General features: G+C 41.5%; 1 protein-coding gene across 1 annotated transcript in view; it reads left to right on the forward strand.

Moving 5' to 3' along the window:
* Positions 1-11,843, forward strand: part of CRYBG3 (crystallin beta-gamma domain containing 3) — a 151,064-nt gene that overhangs the window by 21,470 nt on the left and 117,751 nt on the right. Inside the window, exon 2 of the mRNA XM_045286223.1 lies at positions 1,329-1,395. Coding sequence (XP_045142158.1) covers positions 1,329-1,395 — 67 coding nt within the window. The remainder of the gene's footprint in view (positions 1-1,328; positions 1,396-11,843) is intronic.

Here is an 11,843-nt window from a genome sequence, read left to right on the forward strand (position 1 = left end):
GCAATGAATGTACAAATGTGCTTTACACAATTGATGTATGTATGGATTGTGATAAGAGTCGTATGAGCCCCTAATAAAACGATTAAAAAAAAAAAGAAAATGATGGTGGCAGCATAAGTGTAAATGTGCTTGATACATTGGATGACTGTATGGATTGTGATAAGAGATGTAAGAGCCCCCAATAAAAATATATTAAAAAAATAATAAATAAATAAATAAAATAAATTAAAAAAAGTCTGGCATCTGTTAACCTCTGATCTCATTCTCATTTCTAACAGGACTACCCCTGCTTTTTGCAAGTTCCTGTGCTCCAGTCATCTAGTAGAAACAGACAGAAATGCCTCCTGGAGGGCCGTGCTGTCTATTACACTGATCTTTGTACCCCCTCTCTGGGTACCTTACTGATAAGGCAGATTCTACCTAGGCTTATTTCCTGTGTGCTCCACAGCATTTTGTTCCATCAGCCCTGGTAACTTCCACCAAGCTCTAGTGCTAAACATGGCTTGCATGTCAGTCCCCTGCTACTAGACTGAGTTTTGCAATGATGCTGACCTATTTGTTTTTATATTCTTAAAGCCAAGAGTAATCCCATGCACATGGGAAACAGTGATGGCAAATTTTAGAGCTACTCAATTTGTTTAGGATAATGGAAGTTTAGAAACAAAAGATGAAATGTAAACAAATAGAAATATTTTGATGTAAAGTCTATGTGTGCCTAATAGGCGTAGTGATTTATTATGACATAAAAGACATCTGTGAAGGGCATCCCAAACAAAAGATAATTAGAAGGGACTATCTGGAGAATTGAATTTTTAAAATTGCACCATCTGGGACCCATTTGTGGCTTGCTAAGCCCAAATCTATTTTGCGTGGTCCCAGAATTCATTAGTGGGCTTCTGTGTTGTTTATAATTTGCTTAATAGAAGCATATTTCTTTCCAAGTAACCCAGCGTGGGCATTAAAAGAAGATCAGGCTGTGGAGAAACAACTTAAATAAAATTGTAAGAGTGCTCGCACTTCCCAAGGTCGTGCTGTGGATCATAGGTGCTCCTCTGTTGAGTGGCGTCACTCCTCCGATATGATGGCCAACATAAGAGCACAAAACCAGAACGGACCCAGACATCACCGAAGCCTGCATGAGTATCTGTGAATGTGATGTTCAAGTTGAGAGGTTCACTCCAACATATTCTCGGTGAAACATTTTGTATGCTAGTCTTTGAGCTTTGCCGATAAAGTGCCTTTCAATTATTTGGTTCTCAATATAGAAGCGACATCATTTTAGTAATTATCTTGTCATTTCAAAATAAACTCTGGTTTTTATTTTTCAGTGTTGAAAATGAGCCCATGAGCACAAGTCAGAAAAAGGAAAATGTGCCTTCGCCACAAGCAGTAAAGGTATAGTTTCTAATAAACATTTATTTTCTATCAAGCCAATAACTTTTCTTAACTCCAGCCCAATCTTCTACCATCTCACTTGCATTTCAAAAAAAGCACTAAAATGACCCCAGATCTACTGAGCATTACGTTTGCATCATGGGAGCAGGTGAAAAGAGTTGGGCCCTGATTTTTAGAGAATGGTGTTCTTGTCCCAACTCTGCCACGAATCAGCCACTTGGCCTTCAGCCTAGACATTTACCTTGGTGTCTTAGTCTGTAAGTTGGTTTAGGGGACCTCAGTAGCCTTCTCTCTCCTGAAAGTTCCTTGATTTCTGATGTGTTTTCTGAAATGCTACTGGCAACTAAATAGTGAGGTTCTGGGGGTGGAAGTTAAGAACCTCTTCTTAGATGTCCCTGCTATGTCATGGAAGGTTGGACCAGCTCACAGAGGAACTGGCTTCCTTTGCTCTGATAGGATAAGCATGAAAAGTGTACGAGCTACACCTACCAAGACAATTATGAATAAGAGTGGTTAAACCTCCTAGGCGATCTTAAACTGTTGCATCATTTATTTGTATAATTAAAGGTCCACTAGAAATTAGGCTTTAAGTGTTTTGGTGACATGAGGCCTGGAATGTGGTCACATTTTGGCAGTTGTCCTGCGTTCACAAGGTTTGGATTCAATGATTTCCTTTTTACATGTTTTGTAACAATGTACCAAAGAAAAAACTTGAATCTTCCAGGGATTTCAGAGTAAAAGAGTAAAATTTAGCTTGGTAAGGGGAAAGACAAAATGCTATCTGAATTCTTTATGACTGATATGGGTACTTTTAAAGCATTGTAGGTTTCTGTTCTTTTTAGGGTGCATCTCAGAGGTGCTTTGTTATTGGGGGCTAACCTCTTGAAGTTGTGGTAAATTTTTTCTGTTTTTCAGTTAATGAAACCCAGGATTTAAGAACCTATAGGGATAGCAAGTAGAGCAAGGATTTCAAAGGGGGGAGGGTGTGTTCTGTGCAGGAGAGGGCTGGTAAAAGGGAGAAGATGTCATGGAACGCAGGAAGATATAGTATGTTTTGAAACTGAATATGTAAGAGATGGTACCAGTCTGCTTGATATGATTGAATGATGCAATGACATATTGGTGTTAATGCCCAAGTAATAATAAATTTAAAGAGCAGCAACCAAAAATCCCAAAACCTAGATCCAGGAATGGGTGTTGGCTCCAACTTAAGAACAATTAGTTCTTACATCAAGGCCCTGCTCGATACTCACCTCGGGAAGGGAACACAGAGGAGACAAGTGCTGTAGTAAAATGTGGTGAAGAAATTAGATGGTGCCTGGATAGTAGTTAAAATAGCCTCTGGGGACTTAAAGCTTGTCTCCAAACAAGCTGCCATCTGAGTGAGATGTCAACTAAGTGCACATGGAAGAAGCCCACCATCATTGGTCACCGAAGGACTGTGAAACATAGAATCAGAGGTTGAAGGAGGGGTTAGTATCACAGCCTAAATTGTGAGAATCTGATCTGCAGAAGGCTCTGGATGACAATGAGAACCTAAGACCCATTTGTGGAACAACATAAGCAATAATAAGCCTTCGGTGAGCTTCCTCGATCCACAGTTGAGGGACAGGAGGAGAGTGGTTACTAAACAGAGTGCCTTGGAGAGGGGAGTACAGAAGATCACAGGCATAAATTCGACTTGCACAGTTAAAACGGAGTCAGCAGTTCCTCTCTATGATGCAGACTGGACCTGATCTGGTTTCCAAAAGTTCCTGTATTTTTTTGGTTTGTATTGTTCGTCTGTTTGGTTCTTGTGTGTACATATTAGGGTGTAACTCAGAGGTGTTAGGTCATCGAGGGTCACCCTCTTGAAGATGTGTTATATGTATTTTCATTTTTCAGTATATAAAACCCAAGATTGATGAGCCTATAGAGACAGGTTTCTGTCTGTACTTGTCGGTTTATAGAATAAAAATTAAAGTCCTTGTACTGTCCATTTAGTAGTGTCTTGTTCACAAGAAATCAGTGTGCTGTGTCGTCTCTTTCACTGGCAATCAGCATCTTTCTTGATAATTGACGAAAGGGAAGCCCAGAGAGAGTAAGGCACTTGACTAAACCCACACAGCCGAGCGAGAGCAGGCACTTCAGGTGCAGCTCTGCACCATCTGCTGCCATTTGGGCACTTGATAAGCCGTATTCACAAACTGCATTTACTGAAAACAGTTCTGTTAAAAATTTTAGATAGCTGTAGCTACCAAGTCTGTTTTCAGAAACGTCAGGAACTAAAATGAACTTTGATTTCTCTGCACCATCCCAGTCCTAAAGAGAGTGATGAGGAGGAGGGCTGGCTTCGTTTAGAAGTGGTGCCCATGACGCATGATACCCCTCCGTAAGGTTTCCGACACCGTCGCCGCAGCAGTGGTTGATGAATGCTTGCAATGTTTGTAGGCATCTGGGAAATCTCAGAATATTATTGATTGCATATTTGTATCAGTTATTTAGGATTCATGGATCTTATTTTTAATCTTAACGCAAATAAATTGGTTACTGAACAGACACGTTTTTTTACCTTTCTGCCATTGTTTGTTAGTTCACATGTTAACAAAAATCAAAGAATTCTAACCCTATAACGAAAATTAAAAAATCCTAACACTGAAGAAAATTCGTCCTTCTGCCTGTATTGAGGAGCCCTGGTGGCACAGTGGTTAAACACTTGGCTCCTAATGGAAAGTTGGACTGTTCAAACCCAGCAGCAGCCCCGGGGGAGCCGAGGAAACCCTGTTTGTAGGCGGCTCACACCCTGTGAGACGTCCTGCTCGATCTCATAGGAACGTTCTGAATGGACGACAGTGGGTTTACGTTTTGTGGGGTTCCTAGATTGAGAGCGGCGGTAGGTTTAGCAAGAAGAATGGAGTAAATGTATGTGTGTGCTAATATTTTTGATTTTGTGTAGATCTTCTTCCCGTATTGACCCGGCTCCCCTCATTCACAGCCAGAGGTGAAATGATAGTCAAGTTTAAATGCATTGACTTTTTCTCTTGGTTAGGGGAACAATTCATTACTGAGCTAATTTTATTTTATTTATTTATTTTTTTTAGTGAGCTAATTTTATAATGAGATGATTGCTTTAGTAAAAAAAAATGCTTTCTAAATGTTATTTTTTTCTCTCAGCAATGCAGATTGTACCAGTTATATGGCATTGTGAGGTTTTCAAGGTTTTTTCCAAACTCAGGAAGGCTTTTTACAATTACTTTCATACTCAGAAACCCTGCATATAAACAGGTTTAACACAAAGCCCTCCCGTTGGTGGTTGGGGATCAGTTGTGTGGAGCTTCACAGTCAGCCACTCTCCCTGAAAGGTTGGAAAATTACCAAATAAACAAGCAACTGATCACAACACTCCAGGGTACCATGACACCAAAATTGTGAATCACTTTGTTCTGTGTTAAATCACAGTCGGTTTAGGCAGGGTTCACCTGTCCTGCCTGTTCTCATTTAATGATGGGAAAATCATTCTGTGATTAAAAAGCTGGTGTCAGCTTTCAAGCAAATGTCTTCAGCAGTAAGCTTACGTTGTTCATATTAGTTGTAGAATCTTATTTATTGGAAACTATTGATGATACAAATAAATCTTAGTAGCCACTGTGGAATTAATCCAGACAACTCACTATAAACTAAATTTTACAGTTTAAATGAAATTTAAACTTCATTATGAGCAAGGCAAATGAAGAGTGATTTTGATTTGTACGTTGGCATCACTTGAACTATAAACAACTCAAACGCAGTAAGAATAAACTGAGAACAAGGTATTACGTTTGAGGGAATTTCCACGATTGGAAATTTGCTAAATAATATTGGATAGCCAGCTATCATAATAGAATACTAAGTCGACTTCTCTGTTAAGAAATTGTTTTCCGTGTGTGCATGCCAGCCTTAAGCTGCTGTTAATAATTTGGGTAATAGTGCTGCTTATTCACTATGAAAACCGTTGCAATGTTTTGTCTTTCAACCCTGATGTGAAGAAGTATAGGATGTGAGAGGTACAATGGAGAAACATATGCTTAATATTCATTCTGAAAAGCTTGAGGTGCAGTAGGAATTTTTCCAGGCAAAGAAGGGAAGTAATAGTTTTCTCAGCAGTGGGAACAGCATTGTGTAAATACACATAGTATTGAGAGAGTCCGGGAGAGGGGACAAAAAAAATGGATGAGAATGCATATTGTGATGTATTCGCATTTTAAATATTCATGTATTCAATGTGAATGCCATTGACAAGAGCTGAGGTTGGTGGAGCGCACAGAGGTTGGACCCACCAAGATCTTGAATGCTGTGCCAGTTTGGATTTGATCCTAAGAGTAATCCACAACCATCAGAGGCTCTCAAGGTGATCAGATTTGAATTCTGAAAGGATGGCTCCGACTTTTGTTTGCATAGTAGACTGGAAAACAATAGGAGTAGAAATAAGAAAACCAGTTAGGTCACTGTTGGCAACATTACAGGGCAGTATTATAGAGGTCATGGTGTCTTGATGTTTTGCTGGGCCTTTTAGCAACAAATGGGACATTTAAAGTTTACTAAAAAAGAAGAAATCAAGTTGTTTTGGATAAGCCAAGTGAAGCATCTAGATGTTGATGGTTATCTGGGTAGTGAGTGGATGGACAGGACTAAAGCTTAGATGTCTGGGCCAGTAACACAGATCTGAGGAATCATCTGAGTTAATGCACTTCTGGGAAGTGAGTTCTTACAAGAAGAGTATGAGGAGGTACCCAAAACAGCCTGGAATCTTTTTTCAAAAGGTATGTATTTAAATTTTTTTTACAAAACAACCTTGACCTTCAGCATCCTTTCCATTACACTGAATACATTTGTCATTTACGATGCTATTCTTGGAAACATTTTTTCAAACTCGTCTGTTTGGATAGCTGGCTGCACCTCCATCGTTTTTTCTTCACCTCTTCTATGTCATCAAATTCATGTCCCTCTGCATTCTTGAAAACAAGAAGTCACGCGGAGCAAGGTCAGGTGAGTAAGATGTGTGGGGCAAGAGAGGCATGGTGTTTTTTGCCAAAAACTGGTGTACTGATACGGCTATGTGAGCAGGTGCATTGTCATGGTGGCAGAACCAGTACCCCATCTGCCACACATCAGGCTTTTTTTGGTCACACAGTTATGCAATCTTTTCAGAACCTGTAAATAGAAAGCTTGATGAACACTCTGACCTGGTGAACAAACTCCAAAAGCATTACAAATCGACATTTGGAAGTCGACGGACATTCACAATGTCACCATTCGACATTTCTCCTTTTTTGAAACAAGAAAATCACTTGTACACTTGAGTTTTTCCCATAGCGCTATGCTTACGTGTTCAACATCACAATGGTTTCTGCGGCATTTTTTCCCAAACAGGAAGCAAAATTTCACAGCCACATGCTGTTCTCTTAAATTGGCCATCACAAAAAATGAGGTTCGAGTGAAACTGCTTTTACGAAAATTTTTACTGGGACCAGAGAGAACCCAGTTAGTGCCACTGGGTGCACTAACTCAGAGCAAGTTCCTCAATGTTTGCCTTGCAAGAAAAATGCATACTATGACAGCTCTGCCCAGTGGAGCTTTTTTCTGTTTGGGGTTTTGTGGGGGGTGGGGTGAGGGTACCCCCTTGAATGAAGGTAAAGAAGTTTGAGATTGAAAGCTGGAGAAACAGGATCTATGAGAAATGATCGCAAAAAGCTGTGCTTTTAGAAGTTGGAGAGAATATTCAGAGAGGAAGAAAGGAACCCAAGAATGATGTTATAGAAGCCAAAGAAGAATTGTTTTCAGGAAGTGATTCAAGGTGACATCCTGTAGACAGAGAAAACCAAGAAAGAAAGACCACAGGGGATGCCAGGGATTTCTGGTGGGGAAATGGGCCTTGGGAGAAGTCCTTCCTCCTTTCTTTGTAGTGGTGCATATGAAGGATGTGGGCAATGGGAAGGCTGCTGCTTCTTCAAGGTGAGCAGGGGATAGATGGAGTCAGGACTTGGAAGGTGTCTCTCAAATGGAAGCTAAGGCTTTCTGCTGAGAGAGGGATGGGATCAGAGGAGGTGTCCTAAGGGATATGAAAAAGGTTTGAGTAGCTGCTGTGGAAAATGGGAGGAGGAGGAGGTTCCAGATTGATTTTCATCAAACTTGTAAATGTGAATTGTTGGCAGCCTGGATCTGTGAATTGTGGATATGTAAAGGAAGACTCATTTGCTTTTGTGGCAAAGATAAAATAGGAGTTTTGCTGGGAGAGGGGAAGGGTTATTGGCCACAGCTGGCAGCTTGAAGGAAAAGGTGGATATTGGTGGTGATTGAAAGGGACAGAGTGAATGATTCAGAGGACAGATGGTGTGATGGGGCCAGAGAACAGGTGTGGTGGGTCCATCTGGGGCAGTGAGGTAAGAGCTGGAAAGACAAAAAGGTGTGAGCACTAGGGAATGTCTGGGATTAGGATTTGAATAGGAGGTGCTTGTGTATGATGACAAGGGTTAGCCAAAGGAGCAAGTGGAGTGGGAATGGCGGTCATTTGAGTTGAAGGTATTGAGGCACTAGGCGATCAGTGTTTTGCAGGGTTAGTTTTAAACCATACAAAATGAAGAAAGTCCATGTGAAGAAAGAATGACCAAGTCAAGTACTAGGGACAGTAGAGGAAAAGTCACCTAGTCACTTAGCACTCAGAGCTTGCTCTACAACTTGTACCAGCCACCATATTGCGACAGCACCTGCCACTCACTTCAGGCTGTTTGGAGAGATGATAGGATAAAGTGCATTAGAATGGTGAAAGGTTTTTTTCATCAATAGAATGTAGACTCTGAAAGCAGGGCTTTTGGTATCTTTGTTCACTGTGCACCCAAGCAACTAGAATAGTGTCTACTTAGTCTTTGAATGAACGAATCCTTTAAAGTTTACATTGTCTCTTGCTGCTACCTGTTGTGCCTAGTTTCAGCCTATTGTTGATTTGAGGTTGCATTCCCCAGAAATACTTCCAAGGCTTCTCGGTTTGGGGGTCCTGAATCCTAGCTTTACTTCTGCTCTCTCCTTCCTGTGGTCATCATTCTTCCTTCACAGCGGTTCAGAGCTACCTTGCTCATCATCTTCTCTATTGAAAGACTCTCTCAGAATATAGCCGCTTGCCTGCCTGCTTTCTCCTGAAGAGGAAATGTTCCCCTTTCTCTCCAAGAGTAATGCTTTCCCCTGGGCTCTTTGTTTTTCACTTCTGTCTTTTCTTCTCCTTTATACAGCAGTTGCTTCCTTTCTCGCCATTCTCTAACACAGTGGTTCTCAACCTTCCTCATGCCGCGACCCTTGAGTACAGTTCCTCCTGTTGTGGTGACCACTCCCCCAACCATAAAATTATTTTCATTGCTACTTCATCACATCACTGTAATTTTCCTACTGTTATGATTCAGGCGACCCCTGTGGAAAGGTCCTTCGACTCCCAAAGGGGTCGCAACCCACAGGTTGAGAACGCTGCTCTATCAGGTGGACAGCTGGTGTACAACATAACAACAAGCCACTTCTTCTCTGTTGGAACTTAAACTGTTGTAGTCTTTGCTTGTTTCTACTTTCTACTTGAAAGGGTTCCCTTCTATTTAATAGCACGTTCTTAATTCCTGACCACCTAACCACCTCTGACACCTTCAGTGCTAGGCTCTACTCTCAAATGTCGGAAGTAGTCATCACTATTTATTCTACAATTCCAGGACTTTCTCTTCATTTCTTTCTTTATTAATCTAACCAATACTGGATTATGTACTGTTGCCTAGTCAAGATATACCATATATCTTTTCAAGGTATGCCATGATAAACCATACAAAAAATTCCTGACATTGTCTATTTCATTTTCTAAGGAGGGTGTGTGTGTGTGTGTAAGAGAGAGAGAGGCTGGCAAATACAAAGAGAAAACTGAAGTAGAGTATCAAAGAAAACTTAATGCACTTACTGACGAATATCCTAAGTGTACGATATACCTCAACATAAAACAAAAATCCTCAAAACTGGATCAATCAGCAACATCTTGATAGAGAAACTATTGAAGTTGTCAAGGATTTCATGTTATTAGATCCACAGTCACAACCGTGAAAACAGCAGTCAAGAACTCAAATGATGGATTGCCACGGGCCAGTCTTGGAAAGACCTCTTTAAACTACTCAAAGCAAAGATGTCATTTCAGGGCTAAGGTGCACCTGACCCAAGCCATGATCTTTCAATCACCCCATGTACATGTGAAAGTTAACTAGCGGATAAGGAAGAGTGAAGAAGAATGGATGATTTAAATTATGTGTTGTTGAGCACGATCAAAAGGAGCATGGCCTGTCAGAAAAACGAGCACATTTATCTTGGAACAAGTACGGCCAGAATACTCGTTAGAAGTGAGGCTAGCAAGCCCTCCTCTCACATGTTTTGGAAATGTTATCGGGAGAAACTATTTCCTGGGGAGTGACATCCTGCTTGGTGAAGTATAAGATCAGTGAAAAAGAGGAAGATAATGATGTCTACAACAAAAACCTCAAATACAGGAAGGATTGTCAGGATGCCGCAGGGCTGGGTAGTGTTTGCATCTTTTCTACATCTGGTGGCTTTGAGTTGGAATCGACTTGACAGCACCTAAGGACAGAGAGGCAACTTCTGAGTGGAGGGGTAACTATTAAAATGGTGACTGGGAAAAGTTTCAATGAAGAGTTGACATTTAAGTAAAGGTCTGAAGGAGGCGAAAGATAGTGAGTCATATGTCTGTCTGGGGGAAGGACATTCTGAGCAGAGAGAAGAGTAAATGCAAAATTCCTGAAGTAGGCGCGTGCCTGGCACATTTGGAAATCACTGAGTAGTCTGAGACTGGTCTTTGTTGCTCTCACAGTAGCATTTGACATTCTTTACTCCCCTCTGCTCTTTTCTAAGTACTCTCTGGAAGCAAATATCCTGAAGGATGAACTGACCTGCTGTGTTAGCTTTCTTGGCACCATACTCACATGCCAGTGAGTGGTTAAGGATAATGTGGAATGTTAAGTTACATACAATTGTGCTGCTAACCAAGAGGTCACTAGATTGCCCAGTGTAGTCTAACTTAGTGTTTTCTCAAGTTTGATTCCTGAATTATCAGCAGGCATTGCCCAAGATGCTTGTTAAAATCCACACTATTGGTTCCCAACCCAGGAGCTCCGGTGGCACAGTGAGTATGAGTAACATGCTGGGCTGCTAAGACAAGTCCAGGAATTTGAATCCACCAGCCAATCCTTGAGAGAAATATGAAACTGCTCCTGTGAAGATTTATGCCGTTGTTGTTGTTGTCAGGTGCCATCCAGTCGGCTGTAACTCATAGCAAATCTGTGCAGAACGAAACAGTGTCCTGTGGCGTCCTCACCCTTGTTCCTTTGCCTGAGCCCATTGCTGCAGCCACGGAGTCATTGTGGAGGGCCTGCCTTTTCTTCACTGCCTTTTCAAAGATGTCCTTCTCCAGGGACTGACTTCTCCTAGCAAGATGTCTTGCATCTGTAAGACGAAGTCTTGCCATCCTTGCCCTCTACGGAGCATCCTGCTCTAACATTTTCCAACACAGATCTGTTTGTCCTTCTAGCAGTCCATGGTACTTTCAGTATTCTTCTCCAGCAGCACCATTCAAATGCATTCTACCATTGGAAACCATAAGCAGCACCTCTGCTCTACCACTGGGATAGAATCTCTGTACTCACAATCAATTCAATAGCCGCAGCACTGGGCTCCTATACCAGCCTACTGACTCAGAACCTGAGGACCAGGGCCATATTATCTGCATTTTCATGTGGTTTTTTTCCCCCCAGCTTTCTTTTTATCTTAATTAAAAAAAAATCATTTTATTGGGGGCTTATACAACTCTTATCACAATCCATCCATCCATCCATGGTATCAAGCACCTTTGTACATCTGTTGCCATTTTCATGTTTTTGTGGGTGGATTTAATATGCAGATTTAGGCTGAGAATGGCTTTTGTGATCCTGTTGCTTAGAATTGGGAAACTGCCCAATGGTCAGTTTGGGCCAGAATGGCTGCACTTTCTGACCTCACCTTTCAGTGTCAGCCGGCCTTTCAGGTCTGGTTTGTAGGTAGAATTGCTACTCCATGGTACACTTAAAGGGGTGAGAAAAAAATTACCACAAAATCATATTGTTCTGAAACGTTCTGAGACTTGGCCATGAATCCTATTAATACTCTGCACCAGAGAAGGAAGTGCCACTCGGGTGTCGAGCCATCCTCACAATCCTTATGTTTGAGTTCAGTGTTGCAGCCACTATGCCAGTTCATTTCCTTGATGGGCTTTTTTTTCCTGACTGAGATAGTTTATTGTGCCAGTCTGGCCAATAAGCACAAGTGGGATTAACTGTAGGGCAGAGAGATAAATGGCTTGGTGAGCCTCGTCTTTCTTGTCTCACGCTCTTTGATCATCGGACCAGTGTGCGGCTGCCTTGCTTGTT

This window comes from Echinops telfairi, unplaced genomic scaffold (assembly GCF_000313985.2).
Source record: "Echinops telfairi isolate 266 unplaced genomic scaffold, ASM31398v2 ScPeMD7_6;HRSCAF=24_1, whole genome shotgun sequence".
Lineage (NCBI taxonomy): Eukaryota > Metazoa > Chordata > Mammalia > Afrosoricida > Tenrecidae > Echinops > Echinops telfairi.